At 39.7% G+C, this 16196-nt stretch overlaps 1 protein-coding gene across 4 annotated transcripts in view; it reads right to left on the reverse strand.

Moving 5' to 3' along the window:
- Nucleotides 1-16196, reverse strand: part of LOC136771532 (E3 ubiquitin-protein ligase RNF31) — a 35007-nt gene that overhangs the window by 12988 nt on the left and 5823 nt on the right. The window contains exons 5-12 of one of the 4 annotated variants that reach the window (XM_066723888.1): nucleotides 15678-15792; nucleotides 15114-15171; nucleotides 13721-13818; nucleotides 12954-13106; nucleotides 5833-5943; nucleotides 5498-5740; nucleotides 3108-3199; nucleotides 1520-1714 (exon numbers count right to left, since the gene is read on the reverse strand). In XM_066723888.1, the coding sequence (XP_066579985.1) occupies nucleotides 1520-1714; nucleotides 3108-3199; nucleotides 5498-5740; nucleotides 5833-5943; nucleotides 12954-13106; nucleotides 13721-13818; nucleotides 15114-15171; nucleotides 15678-15792 (1065 nt within the window). The remainder of the gene's footprint in view (nucleotides 1-1519; nucleotides 1715-3107; nucleotides 3200-5497; nucleotides 5741-5832; nucleotides 5944-12953; nucleotides 13107-13720; nucleotides 13819-15113; nucleotides 15172-15677; nucleotides 15793-16196) is intronic. The other 3 variants (XM_066723897.1, XM_066723906.1, XM_066723916.1) reach the window with 3 other exon arrangements.

Genomic DNA, 16196 nt, shown 5'->3' on the forward strand with positions numbered 1-16196 from the left:
GTTACAGATGGTTTGGGATGGGAATTTTATTGATGGGACAGGACTCAAGAATCAGCCCCGTGTCACTCTCTAAATCACAGGCACTAGTGGTGGGACCCTAAATCATTCACAGTGACCTTTTTCAAGTGTGTTCCCTTTCATACAATATGGATTTACTAACAGCCTACCTACCTAATTTGTCAGTAAAGAGATTTTCCACAAAAACAGTTTACCTTCAGATTGTGTAATGGGTGTTCTGAAACACAACCGAACATAACACATTGCTCCATAATCTAATTACGGTATTGGTTATTTCACTAATCTCTGACAAATGCAAACATAAATGGATCACTTCAAAATTCCAGCATGAAGTTTGTTTCAGTGTATTTGGTGCACTCTAGTGGCAAAGATTAAAACATCAGCTGCCTACTGGCAAACTGCTTTGTTTCTAGCTCTTTCCCTAACACTTGACCCAGGTAATACATGTAAGTATGAATGGTCGCTTATAATGCTGATGCATGTTTATTTTGCACCCCAGAACACACCCGGGTTGTTCTCAAACCATTTCAAGCCTACTTCACACCTGCTTAACATCAAATGTTATGTTGAGAACTGTTATTGACAATATAAGACATTTAAAGGTCTGTTCAAAATTTAAATTAATAGAACAATAATTAATGCAATGAAAGTAACATAACTTTTCTTATTAACTGAGGCAGAATTATATTGTTTATCAAACATCCTTAATAATGTAACTTAAATGTTACCCTTCTAAGATTACATGACAACCCGGTGACATCTGCCTATTTTCACAGCAAACTGCACCAGGTAAATCAACCATTTTCCCCATAAATATTTCAATTCCCAAAGCCCAGTACACAAGAAGAGACAGACATTGAAATTGATTGAGACACAGGGGGACCATTTTACCTTAAAACAAAAAATACAAAAACAAGCATGTATGAAAAAAAAACTAATCAGCAATAATACCCTCCTTTAAATACCCCCCAACTTGGAAGAAACCCCTTGCCAGGCAGGCCTCTCAGTGCTGCAGAAGAGTGCCAGCCTGGGGAAAGATTAATGGAGCTCTCATTTGTGCTTCACCAGGCCATCTGCAACTCTCCCTGACCTGCTATCCTGGAAAACGAACAGCAGTGCTATTGTGTCACTAAGAACACACAGCCCTCACTGTTGACATTCTGTCAGACGAGCGTGCCACAAGGTCTGTGGTTCACAGAAATGCCACTGATCCCCCCAGACAATTTCAACAGCTCATTGGCAACTGCTTTTAAAATGACCTGCCTGCAGTCTATAATATTCATGCTAGCACTATTTCTGGGAGATCATTACTGAGCCATTTTTGAGTTCGCTAGAAGCTCAGTTTTCCTCACTCCTGTAGTGGAACAGAGAGCATGAAAAAAGCTTGTATTTGGATGTACAAAATATCGAGGATGGAAGTGGAGGGCTAAGGACTGCATTCCCTGCGATCAAATTAACAGGACAACTGCACAACCACTTTAAGAAACAAAAAAGCACCCACCTTGCTGAAGGACACCAAGTCCCTACAGATGGGGCATTCGTGAGAGAGATACCTCAGCGCAGAGTCATAGTCTCTGTTGGACTGCACAGCCTCCATGACATCGTCCACCGAGAAGCTCCTGCCCTCCAGAGTCAGCAGGCTTTGGAAGACATGCGATTTCTCTTTGGGAACTCCTTCTGGAACTGGAATATTCACCTGCAGAAAGACAGAGAATTCCAACATGGTTAAAAGAGACTATTTTATTGTGATGCTTTCTAATCTAATACAACATTTGTCAGGTTCCACTATGTTGATTCAGTAAATATTAGAAACAAAGTTTACAAATAAGAGGAGGCCATTCGACCCATCATACTCGTTTGGTGTCCATTAATAACTAAGTGATCCAAGGATCACATCCAGTTTATTTTTGAATGTTCCCAGATTGTCGGAGTTTGTTCCAGATTGTGACAACTCTCTGTGTGAAGAACTGTCTCCTGTTTTCGGTCTTGAATGCCTTAAATCCAGTTTCCATTTGTGTCCCCGGGACCTGTGTGTCCCAGCAGATCTGTAAAAGCTCCTCTGGTTTGATGTGGTCAGTGCCTTTCATAATTTTGAAGACTTGAATCAAGTCATATTCAAGTGATCTGTGGAGTATTTTTTTCTGCTAAAATACCTTACACTGTTGTTCAGATTGTTATTTTCCTGTGGACATTCTAAAAACTTTTGGAGCCCTAACATTTGTATTTATGCATGTATTTTACCAAATACCAGGTTTTCAGAATTCAGAATGTCAGTCGGTTCATAAAATAACTCCTAACACGCCTCTACCATTGCACTCCTTCTGCTCCTTATTCTTATTTAAATGTAATACTGAAAGCCAAAACCCGATAGGAAAGAAATATAAATACTTACACTGTATAACATACTGAAACTGACAACAGGATTAGTTTATATGTACCTTAGTAAAACTGAATTAGATTCACAAGTGCTCAAAGGGGGGGAAATAAAAGATTATAACACAATCTAAAATGGAGAGGAATGCATTACTATTTGATACACACAAGGCTTTGAACACTGAGGCACTGATGCTGTTAAGCTGTTTCTAGACACTTAAGAGTCAAGTTTGAATTCTGCCAGTGCAGTTACTTTTCAAACTCCTATAAGTAAACAAGTACCAGTATTTCATTGGACAAGAAGAGAAACCAATATAGATCTAAATTATAGATTGTCCTACTCGCACAAGAACAAAACTCCAGCTATGAACAAACAACAAAAAAGGACTCCACAATGATTAGCTCATGGATAATTAAATTAATTAGAGGATAAATAAATGTATAATGTCTCAGCAGATGCTTTTTCATGGAAAAAAAATATTTTGACAATCTTTCAATTAACACATTTTAATAACTTAATTGAAGTTTTAAGCAATACGTTTTTTATGTGCATGGGGTACAGGAATTATACAATTTTCCGTATTATTTTAAATATTACATAAGAAATTGTCACAGTGGCATAATGCACTAATTATGAAAAAAAAGTATTACAATTACACTAGCAGTCATATCCAACCAGTACTGTACAACTTTCCCAGATGTTAGCCTTAGCTTACCTGTGGTCTTTCATATTGCTTTACTTGAATGGGAAACTTGTGGTTGTTCAAAGTAATGACATGCTCCTCTTGTTGGGTGACCCGTTCTGCAACTGAGAGAAAAAGAAAAGGGATTAAACTACGAACTACAGAAACATATGAAACACTCCTTTGATCTGGACATGATACTGAGGCTCCCAAGTAGTGCAGTGGTTAAAGCCTCTGCCCTTATTGTGAGATGAGAGCTTTGGTTCTGCCTACTAGTCCCCAGACAATGGCGTGCTATTGGTCCAGTGCCGCTAATCAAGGGTGGGAGAAAGCCGCCTGGAGACGGTTGGGGTTTCTTTATCCGAGAGATCCCCCGTGGCTTTCCAGGGACCCGTAGGTTTGGGGTAATTAGCTGTTTTTTCTACAACAGACTGGTCTGAAAAAGGAGTAGGGAAATGGAGTCTGGCTTTGATGGCATGCCGGTTGGTGGACATGTATGTGAGTGTGTGGTTGTGTGTGTGCTTTGATTAACCCTTATGAAGAAGGACCGAGGTGGTATTGAAACCAGATTGGGGGTTGGGTAAATGTCTCACTGTATTTAAAAATAATACATAAATACATAAATAAACAAACAAATAAATAAAATGTGCAAGATACAGCAGGCACATCCTTGGCAAGGATGAACCCCTGACAGAACGTCAATATATAGAAGACTCTGCTGAACCACTGTAAAAAGCAAACTTTCTTTTTAAACTTTACACAGTGGCTCACAAATGTATTCACCCCCCTTGGACTTTTCCACATTTTATTGTGTTACAACATTAAATCAGAATGGATTTAATCAGGTGTTCTGATCAACACTGAGATTGTCCTAAATATTCATAAGTGAAAAATAGAATCTGTAAATTGTTCTAAATCAATTACAGATACAAAACAAAAAATACTTGAAAGCATAAGTAATCACCCCCTTTGCTATGACACACCTGATTGAGCTGTGGTGAAACCGATTGTCTTTAGAAGTCACATAATTAGTTGAATGGAGTCCACCTGTGGGTAATTAAGGTGTGTCACATGATTTCATGTTAAATACCCCGGTCTCTGGGAGGTCCCACGGTTGGTTAGAACAATTCCTAAAAAAAACTACATCATGAAGACGAAGGAACATTCAAAGCAAATCCAGAATAAGGTTCTTCAAAAGCACCAATCAGGGGTAGGATATAAGAACATTTCCAAGGCATTGAATATCCCCCGGAGCACAGTAAAGTCCATTATTAAGAAATTGAGAGAATATGGCACAATTGTGAATGTGCCTAGATCAGGCCATCCTCAAAAACTGAGTATCCGGGCGAGAAGGGCTCAAGTCAGGGAGGTCACCAAGAGGCCTATGGCAACTCTATAGGAATTACAGTCTTCTATGGGGATGCTTCTCTGTGTCAGGGCCTGGAAACCTTGTAAAGATAGAGGGTGAAATGGATGCAGCAAAGTACAGAGAATTATTGGAAGAAAACCTGATGAAGTCTGCAAGAGACCTGGGACTTGGGAGAAGATTAATCTTTCTAACAGGACAATGACCGCAAACATACAGCCAAAGCCACACTGGAGTGGTTTAAAAACAAATAGATCAATGTCCTGGAGTGGCCCAGTCAAACAATTTGCAGATTATATTTTTCACTTTGACATTATGGACATTTTCTGTGTTGATCAGTAATAAAAACTCCTGATTAAATCCATTCTGATTTCATGTTGTAACACAATGAAATGTGGAAAAGTCCAAGGGGGTGAATACTTTTGAGAGCCACTGTATATGGTGCTTATTTGCAACATGTTATTAGCCAACTTCAGAATTCAACTTTGTGATGTAGAAAAGATTGACCTGAATTGAAACAAACAAAACAAAAGGACTTATCGTTTACACTGATTACACAGAAAGAAGAAAGTTTGCCCAGATATATAAAGAAATGTGTACAGATCAGAAGGTCATCATTAGAATAGAGGTTAAATGCTGCAGAACAATTAAGTGAGAAAGCAGCATATCGCAGAAGCCACCTCAAATATTAACGAGATTAGAAGATTAAATAACATAATTGATGATCTTTATGGATGTAAAATAAAGCAGCTAGACTTTTAAGACTGCAAATGAACAGTCTATGCCCGAACTATGTGACTGAAATAATAATAATAAGATTTGCTATAATAAAAATAATGATAAATTAACTTTTTTTTTTTTTTAACACAGTATTGATCATTTGAGATGCATCCCACTGTAGGCTACAAAGCAAACAAAGCAGAATTCCTGCAAAAGTAATTTTTGGGGAAGTTAAAAGCCGAACACAGAATACAAGAGAAGTTAGGTAGTTCCGAAAGGCAGCATGCAAAGTGAAACCAGGCCCAGTTTACTCGAGTTCAGCCCGAGTCTTCAGTACCTTGCAGGTCACAGAACGTTACACAAGCCTGGTTAGGCTGACTGCAGGGGTACTGCACGCCCAGGACGTCTCCACCTCCATTCTTTCTTCTTTGGAAGTAAATGGTAAGTTTGTTTTTCATCTTGGCTTCCGGGAGGCCCCCAGGCAGTCTACTGACTTCAATCTTATGTCTATCGTCCACCAATAGGAGGTCCTGGGGGCTGGGCCCACTGTTAAATTGTTCACCCATTGTAGTGGTGAAGCCTTTAAAAAAGAAAAAGGTCCGCACACAAACACATAAAGACACATGACCAGAAAAAAAAAAAAAAAATTACAGTAGCGGTAGAGAGACATACCTTTCGCTTTGGTATCTAACTTGTAAATATTTAAAACATTTTCAAGCTGCAAACTCTTGAAAAGGTCATCAAAATCATCTGCATGTGAGGAGCTGTCATCTCGAGCTGCATCTGTGGGAAAGCACACAGCCAACAAAGGAGTCAGTAGTACTATGGTTAATATGAAATTATATGTTGTAATGTATTTTATAAAAACACTGAACGTGGTCTCCTTTTTAGACCAATAAGTCACAATTCTGTATTAGTGAACCAGGTTTAGACACCTGCTGTGCATCCTTAGCAAAATCTGCTCATTTGGATTAGTCCTTGTGGAAATAAGGAATTACATCTGCCTCATCTATAACAGTATTAAGCCACTGGAGTTTTGGGAGAGAAGGACAAGCCAATCTCCTACACTATGGGTCTGGTTTTCACTCAGCCCTGTATAAAAGTCAGGCGTGCCAGTTAAAGGCTTTGTGCCCGAAGGCTAACTTTAATTAGAGAATCATCAGTAAGAAGGTGCAGTCTAAAAATAGTCAGCTTTCCCCAAATTCCCTGCAGTGCTGACAAAACAGAGATTAAACAGTTCCATCTATGACAGAAAGGATGGTAAAACTTGTACTGTAAATATTTTTGGATAAGAACCATAATCAAAATAATTCAAAGGAATACCACATGAAAAATGGCAGAACTTCACAACACTTCCGTGCTATAAGTGTTCACTGAGTGTGACCCACCGTCAACCAAACCAAAATGACAATAGTTTTCAATTTCCTGGATTATAAAGCAAACAGTTTTTGCTGAATTAACAATTGTAGGACTAAAGATTACATATAGTATAGTTTCTGTATGTATGGGTCAGCTAAATGCATCACTAGACATGCATGCAGCAGCTGTAAAATTACTTCAGATCCTTATAGAGAGAGTAAGTTAAAATGTTAGACCCTGAGCCCAAACTGTGTTACAATCACCTAAAATGAGTGCCTTTTGTAATTGGCAATAGATGGTACTTGCTGACAGACATATATTTAGAGTATAATTGAGCACATTTCACCTCACTGGAAAGCATGAGGACTGCCTCATGCAGATTCTTACTTCTTTCCCCAGAAGCTTCTGCAATAAAAACGCATCTAATCTTTCCTGGACTACAGTTGTGGCTTTTTTAAATTCTCCTGCACAACCTAATGAGAAACAATGAAACCAGAAGAAGTGCCTGTCTGCTGAATTCAGTTTTGTGTTACAAATTAAAACCAAAGAAAGTACTCACAATTTTAATAGCTGAGCTGGGTTACACAAGTAAAAACTAAAATACAACAGTACCAACTTTTAACATACCTTTCCTTGCCAAATAAGTGATTAAAGAAAGCTCTAAAAGCTTCAAAGTAAAACACTGCTTCTTGCTATGATGGTTATAAGCCAGTTGGAGGAACCAGGTAGGTATATTGAAGCCTACAAATTATAGTATATTACATTAATAACCACCACACATAATTCAGATGTCCCCAGCCAGTAACATACATGTCTGAAGATTTACACCCTAACCAGGACATCCTGAGCATCCAAACATTAAAATATATCACACACAGGAAAAGGAAAACCACAAATAGACAGACCTCAGACCCACCATTTACCAGCAAATACATATGCTGATATTCAGGGAGCAATCAAAATACCGCCAGGCCACACTGTCCTGCAATCGAAATATAAATAAAACCTATATATTTTAGTAACAATAACTATCACATGTTCAGTGAATTTAGCATTGGAATTTCCCTTGGTCAGACATATTGGTCAACACAGAATACACTAGAAAGGATCATGACATTAACTGAAAAGAGATAAACCAAATAAACTAAAAACAAAACAAAATTAATCAATGTATCATGATATCAGTAAAGACAGACAAAGGAGCTATGGGCAAAGTTACTTATCGTCTCCCGAAAGGTGCACCCCAAACTGTGCACTCCCCACACCAGCCAGCAAAAAAAAACGGGTAAAGGAGATTAAATACACTTTCACAATAACAATTCACAGTAACAGATTCAACAGATGTATTTACAAGTTGCCACAGACAGACAGACAGAGGAGAGTACAGGTGAGAGGCAGCCATCTTGTTGTTTGACTAGTTTCAGACCAGACTTAGCATTCCTCATTTTGTTTTAACTTTGCCTTAATTGAAGTTAATCTTGTCTGAAGTTTGCCTTAATTAAGTAAATTCAGTTCAGCTGCTGAGTTATTGAAAGTAAATAGGTTGCAGAAAGGAGATTTAGTCAAGGACTAGCAGGAATTCTGTTCCAGGTGGAGCCAGTTAGGTTGCAGGAAGACAAAAGCTACTTAAAGCAGCTGTTGAGAAAGAGCTGCGCTGTTTTTTGGTCACAAAAAGTTAAGCAGTTGTCTAAGAAACAGGAATCAAGAGACTGAAAAAACTGTAACATTTAGAAGCATGTGGCCATTACAGTGTCAAGTTTGCAGAATGATTGCCTTCCTGGATTAACTCATCCAAGAAGATTTCATTTGTGAACATTGTCAGCAGGTTGAAATCCTAAAGATCAAGGTCCATGATCTTGAGGCCCAGTTTGTTGATCTGCACTGTATTAGTGATATATGGCTGTTGAGCCGAACTGGGGCGCCTGCCCCTGGGCTGTGCAGTAAAGAAGAGAGCCCTGAAATACTGGCTGCACCTGAAACACAGCAGCCCAGAGACCCACAGCGCCCTGAGGCAGCAGGAACGCACCCCCCCACTCAGACACCCTCAGCCAGATGGCCCTGAGGCTCTGTGCCCAGAGCCACACTGACAGCACAGAGCTGCTGAGCGGCCGAGGCAGGAGACCCCCCCAGCTCCAGCACATCACTGCGGCGCTGCACTGCATTGAGCACTGGGCTCAACAAACCAAACAGCAGAACAAGCTGGAGTGCTACAGGGCCTTGGGCAGAGGATACAGTCTGGCAGAATACCTGGTCACAGACCCCAAGCAGAGACAGACTCTGACCAGGTACAGACTGAGTAACCACAGCCTGGAGGTGGAGACCGGACGGCACAGGCAGACCTGGACCCCCAGAGACAGATGCCTGTGCGGACAATGTGGGCCCCCAGAGACAGAGGCGCACTTCACCCTGACCTGCTCCAAATACACACAGGTCAGAGATGCCTTCTTCCCCAGATTAGCCCTGAGTCCCTGACTTCCCCCAGCTCAGCACAGAGGTGTGGCTCAGAATGGTGCTGGGGGAGCACAGAGACTGCGCCGTGATCGCAGCAAAGTACATCACAGCCTGCCACACGGCCAGAGAACTGCAACCATATCTCCAAACCAATTACATTATTACAAATACATTAATAATGTAAAATATATGTAAATTGTAAATTAACATATAATATTTTATATTTGTAAAGATTTTAATGTTATTGTATATAATTTAAATGTTCCCAATTGCATTGGCAATACTTGTGTGTATACATCTCATGCCAATAAAGCTTGTTTTGAATTTGAATTTGAATTATAGAAGAATTAGTCAATCAGCCCATGAGAGAGATGGTGTGCATGCCAAAACCTAGAAGAGTTGAGACCTTAGAGCAGGACAGCGTAGAGAACTGCTGGGATACAGTAGGTTGTAACCGCAGAAAAGGGCGTGCACATCCCTAGAGACATCCCAAGAGCTAGAAATCCCCAACAGGTTCCAATTGCTGGACATTGAGTTGGACAGTGACAGCTCACAGGGTGATGGGAGTGATAAGGAGACCTGCATGGTATCTTGCCTGCCTGGTGCTCAGGTTGCGGATCTCCCTAAACTAGTAGACGGGCTACTGGCCAAAGCCGGGGGGAATCCACTGGTCATGGTCCACATTGGAACCAATGACATAGGAAAAGGTAGGACAAGGTTTTACAAGACAAATTTAAAGAGTAAGGAATGACAGTAAGGAACAGAACCTCCATGGTAGTTTTCTCCAAAGTACTTCCCGTACCACGTGCCAGGCCAGGGAGACAGGCAGAGATTAGAAAGTTTAACACGTGGTTGAAATCTTGGTGTAGGGAAGAGGGTTTTAGGTTTATGGAGCATTGGTCTTTCTTTTGGTATAGATGGGACCTGTACAAACCAGATGGTCTAAATCTAAACAGAAGGGGGGCTAATGCATTGGGAGAGCATATGTGCAGAGAAATTGAGAATCTTTTAAACTAGGGACCAGGGGGGCACGGAGCTCTGACAATGGGAGATGTTCAACTAAGGAAAGAAAACCAAGGGAAACTGCTAGTAGGAAAGTGCTGAAATGTTTGTACCTCAATGCCAGGAGTATAAGGAACAAGATGTTAGACTTGGAAGTCACAGTGGCCACAGTGCTGGCATGTGACTCATCCACCCCCCAACATCTCCTCACAGGCGTACCCCAAGGTTCCGTCCTTGGCCCCCTCCTGTTCTCTCTCTGTACTCGCTCCCTGGGCCCCCTCATCGCATCCCATGGTTTCACCTACCAGTTCTACACAGATGATGCCCAGATCTTCCTGTCCTTTCCCTCTTCTGACCCTCTCATCCCCTCTTGCATCTCTTCCTGCTTGTCTGCTAACTTGCACCACCTCAAGCTCAACCTCTCCAAATCGGATCTCCTCTTTTTTCCCCACTCTTCCTCACCTTCTGCTGATCTCTCCTCAATCCCCTTGGAATCCACAACATTCTCTCCTTCTTCTTCCACTAAAAACCTAGGAGTCGCCCTCGATCCTGCGCTCTCCTACACTCAGCACATCACCACGCTGACATGCATCTGCAGATTCTTCCTGAGCAACATACACCAAATCTGTCCCTTCCTCACCAACTACTCAACTCAGCTGCTCGTCCAGTCCCTTGTCCTCTCCCTCCTGGCTGGCCTGCCTGCAACTACTACCCGCCTCTCCAGCTCATCCAGAACTCTTGCGCTCGTCTGCTATTCTCTCTCCACCGATTTGCACATGCTACTCCACTGCTCCGCTCCCTCCACTTGCTCCTGATACCAGCACGCATTCAGTTTAAGACACTGACCCTCACCTACCGCTGTCTCAACCACAATGCACCAAGCTACCTTCAGACCCTCGTCTCTCCATACATCCCCTCCAGACCACTGCGCTCTTCCGGTGCCAGAAGATTAAGCCTGCCTCCTCTCCACTCCCCTTCCACCAGAGCCGAATTTAGAACAAGGGCAGTAATGTTCAGACTGTACAATGCGCTAGTTAGACCTCATCTGAAATACTGTGTACAGTTCTGGGCTCCATACTTCCAGAAAGATATCGCTGCTCTAGAGGCAGTTCAGAGGAGAGCAACCAGACTTTTTCCAGGTCTAAAGGGAATGTCCTACTGAGAGACTGAGGGACCTGAACCTTTTCACCCTGGAACAGAGGAGACTATGGGGGGACTTGATTCAAGTCTTCAAAATCATGAAAGGCATCGACCACATCAAACCAGAGGAGCTTTTCCAGATCAGCAGGAACACACGCACCCGGGGACACAAATGGAAACTGGGCTTCAAGGCATTCAAGACAGAAAACAGGAGACACTTCTTCACACAGAGAGTTGTCACAATCTGTAACAAACTCCCCAGCGATGTGGATGAAGCTGAAAATTTGGGAACATTTAAAAATAGAACTGGATAGGATCCTTGGATCACTTGGTTATCAATGGACACCAGAACAAGCATGATGGGTCGAATGGCCTCCTCTCGTTTGTAAACTTTCTTATGTTTCTTCTTATGATTGTTTTGCTTATATAAAAATATACAATAACAAAGTGTGACATCCCCTAAATATCCACCAAGGAGTATGTTACTGCTACTGCCATACCTTAAACATATAGTGCTACTTTACATAATACATTCAGTGAACGTTTTTTATAGCAATTAATTATTTCTGACTCATTTTCTCACCTCCTCTCGTTTGTAAACTTTATGTTCTTAACAGGAAACAGGAAAAAAGTGGGTGGGGGGAAGCACAGCGTGGACAATAACAGTGAATGCCATTTACAGAGCAGGGACATAACTGTGCCGACAAAAAACATTATATATATATATATATATATATATATATATATATATATATATACACACACACATATATAAAACAATTACAGTCACCTTCTGCTACTACTTCTATTTCTAATAACAAACTTGTGCTTAAAAAAATAAATAATGAAATTGCACTTTCACATGAGCAGTTATTAGTTTAATCAAATGGCTAACATTTCACTCTGCTAAGAGGTTAAAAAAGTAATTAATAATAATTTCACCTGAAGTGTCCTTTATTGAAATTATTGAAGATGCCTTTCCCCCAAATAGAGTAAGCATAAAGAGGGGTTATGGATGACAGGCAGGTCAAAACCAAGTGTTGTTAAACAAAACAAACTGCATCGAACATGACACAAACTTGACTCAAGATTTAAATATTATTATTATTTATTGAATAATAAAGAGTAAATACAGTTCTGGGATCCCAATAGGGTTCATGTGCTGTGACAGCGATGCTCTTTAAAGGTCTGGCACTGTCCTTGGCATGGTGTTGGCAGTGTGCTGTTTTTGTCACGGGCTGTAAGATTCGGCCTGGTGATGGTATGCACAGTTTTTGTCCACACTGTAATAGTAGTTGCAGTAATGTAACTGCATATGGTATTCACTGTAACTGTCCGTGTTGCAATGTGACGTGCGGTGAAGTTATTGCGCCTTTGTTCACTGAAATGTCATGGTACCTTCTCCCACACAGGCTCCACCATACTGTTTGTCTAGTCGCTCTGACTACCCTACAGCACCCTCTCTCTCTTCTCCAAAGCTGCTCTCATAGATTTAGTTTTTTTTGTGCGTTTGATTTCTCTGTGGCACAATGCAACTGAATATAAATAATCTATTAAACATTATATATTACTTTTAGCTTGGGTTGTAATTAAATCAAAAACAGTGTGTCATTTAATCTTACTTGATTAATAATTGTCCTCTCTCTTCTGTATCTTTGTTTATTTAGAAAGTACACAGAGAAACTCTGACTAATAGACTCCATATGCTCTTTGGTATGTCAGATCAACATTCCTTATGAAACTCAATCCAACCTGTTTTTTTTTTTCAATTATAACATTAAATGCAATTATTTCTACATGATTACAAAACAAAATCAAATAAAACCTACAACATGACATACCTGCTTCCTGTAAAAAGGGGTTGGAAGAAGAATAAGCCTTGGTTTTCTGATCTCCAAAGGTGACTCCCAAATTAACTAGCTCAGACGTGTAAGAGGTATTTTCCAGCTGTGGTGAACTTTGCTCTGGTTGACTCAGTAAGTTCACATGCTTTCCTGGTAATACAATCTTGCATGTAAACACAATGATACAAACTGACAGGGTTTCACTCACTACTTGTAAACAAAAAAGAAAGCATACTGAAAAACAAAAATGGAACTCTCACTTCATAATGTCCAATTTAATATACTTTATCCAATGTATGCAGCTACTGTAATGTTATTGGTTTTTGTAGAGCATGTTTGTTATAAACAAATATATATATTCTTAATCTCTTGTATTTTCTCATATATAAGACTGTGATGCTGAACACCACTACATTGCATGTTTTTTTGTTTTGTTTGTTTGTATAGATTATGCAGGAGAGTAAGTTATGTGTATAATACAATACAAAAAACTTTCTGCAAAGAATAGCAATAAAAAAACGATGTTAACAACTCTCAAACCACTCACAGCTGTGTTTGCATAAATCATAAATGTGAGATTCCACACTCATGCGTAACCCATGCTACAAAGCAGCTTGGCTAGACTACAGAATTGCTAGTCAATGATTCAGCAATATCTTAAGGTAGATCATATTACAGAGTGATTTCTTAGCAACACATAGCCATCATAGCAACCAAAAGCCCTACATAATAGGGGGAACCTAGTGAAAATTATCAATACTTACGGCTATCCGCTGAACACTGAGCAGGAGAAAGAAGTGGCTTGTTTTGTATGGTAGAGGCATTCTGATGAAAAACTGGACTCCCTGAGTAATGTGAAGGTCTGTAAAGGCCACCAAGAGAACATATTGAATCACTGACAGTGTGTAGTGTCTCAGCTCACCAATACTGAAATGCTCAAAGGATTCATGGCTAAGCTTTCTTTTGCATCAGACTTAAGTGTTCTATTGAAATCAAATTAACTAATTAAGTTACTTAATTGACATCCTATTGGCATGAAAAGTGAAAGTCAACTGACGTGCTCTAGCTAATGAATATTACTTGGGATGCTATAGGGTTCAAATGGGAGAAGAAATTATAGGGATGGTCAATATTTGTGTTTATTGCATTACTAGTGGAAACAGTTATCATTCTTTTAATGTAGCCTATGTGTTATACAATGAAAGTTATTGGTTAATAAAATATACAGTATATATTTAACTCTTAGTGATGACACTCAGAATGTGTTTCTGGATTCACTGCTCTGTTGGCTTCATACAGACATTCAAATTAATACATTGTAATACTGACCCTGCTGTATTCAAACAAGCAGCCTTAACCTCAAGTGATTATGTGTGCGTTACAATACTAAGCACAAAACTGAGGGGCACAAACCAGTAATCTGTAGGCTGGCCTGGCTCAGGAGGTCTTCAGTAAAAGACTAGGTGTGGATGTGCCATTGTAAAACTGGACAATTTCATTGTATAATAATACAATTAAAATGATAAAGTCCTTATAACCCAGCAAAAGCATTTTCTACAGGCAATGTTGTGTGAGGTTGCATTTGGGTTTCATTTTGGTTCGGGAAAATATGATGCAAGCAAAATGTTGTAGAAATGTAGTAATCTGACCCACATGGCTTTGTTAATGTTCTTTGATTGTTGCAAAGTATTACTGTCTGCACATTTCATAGTCCCATCCTTAGAGCTTTGATACTTATCAAGCACAATTGTATTAGTTTGCATGCAAAGTATATACATTTGTTTAATTGTACTTTTTATTCTGTATTTTTTATTATTTGTGAATATCTATCGTTGTGAATGTAATCATGTTTATGTGCATGACATTTTATCAATGTATCTTACAACATTTTAATTACATCCTACAGTCTACAGATTTGTGTTGTCACAATGGGACATTGTTCTGTTTTGACATAATTGCAGTATTTTCAGAATATTATTTGTTTAGCTGGGAAGCATGCTACCAGACATGTATATATAAAACTGTTATCTCCTTTGCAATATTACTCAAGACAGAAAAGGGAATCTTATTTAACACATATAACCTGGAAGTCAGGCATGAGTACACTATATTGAAATTGTTGAAGTTAAGTTAAAAACACAATACATAAACATTTACCTGGTGCCCGGAAAATACATTCTGGAAGGCTCACAACATGCTGAGGATCTAGTGCTACCTGTAGAAATGAATAAATTATGTAATTACTGCAGATATCTCATTCCTATATGCATACCACAGTCCAATGTATGGTCTCAAAGTGTAATTAACTGTAAAATCACAACACAGATAAAAAACAAACAGAAATAATCGTACATTTCAGTTTCAGCTTCTGCTGAACAGAATTGCTATTTAGCTCTCAGGTCCCTAATACCAATTAAGCCTTGAGTTTGGCTTTGTGGTTTTTGCTGGCCTCTTTAAGCAGTAGATACAAAATTGCATGATTACAGAAGCCAAACACTTGAAAAGGAAATGTGAAGAGGATGACAGGGGGCAACTCTCTTTTGAAATGTTGTGTTTAATCTTTTTATATAGCATGCAGGTAATTTTTCAAAATGAGACAGCAACCACCAAAGGAACATATTAAAAAGGACAAGGTTGATAAAAACTTTAATTGTAACAAAGAGTGAATGGGTATTAAAAGGTACCAGGCAAGGATAGTGAGACTGTGAATGGTGAAATCACCTGGCTGGAGTGGAGTTGGGGGTTGATGAGAGGAGAGTACTCTTGCAAACACCGGTGTCTCTGTTTGAAAAGCTGCCCTCATCTCCTCTACAACTCCTAGTAAATTAGAAGTTCCCTGCAATTCACACAAAAAACAAAAACAATAAGAAATCATAGGTCCCATGACAGACAACAATTTCAACTTCTATTCTTTTTTAATTAACAACGGGGAAGCACACATCTGTGACATATGTGCCCCAATATATATAGGGATATACTAGACTTAGAAAAACACATTTTCAGTCAAATATTGGCAATTGCTAATTGTTAATATACAGAGCAAGAGCCCAATTTTTCATTTGCAAAGAACACACACTTGAGGGTGAGCCGACAGCGTTTTCAGAATGCAGCTGGAATCACGACTCACAGCGTGAACGTTTTCTCACATTCTGAATGTTAATGCAATTCAGTACAGTTCAAGGTGGTCAAAAGGACAATGGCTTGCTAAGCCATTATGTTAGGTTTCAAAGGAGGAGGTTC

This window comes from Amia ocellicauda, chromosome 2 (genome assembly GCF_036373705.1).
Source record: "Amia ocellicauda isolate fAmiCal2 chromosome 2, fAmiCal2.hap1, whole genome shotgun sequence".
Taxonomy (NCBI): Eukaryota; Metazoa; Chordata; class Actinopteri; order Amiiformes; family Amiidae; genus Amia; species Amia ocellicauda.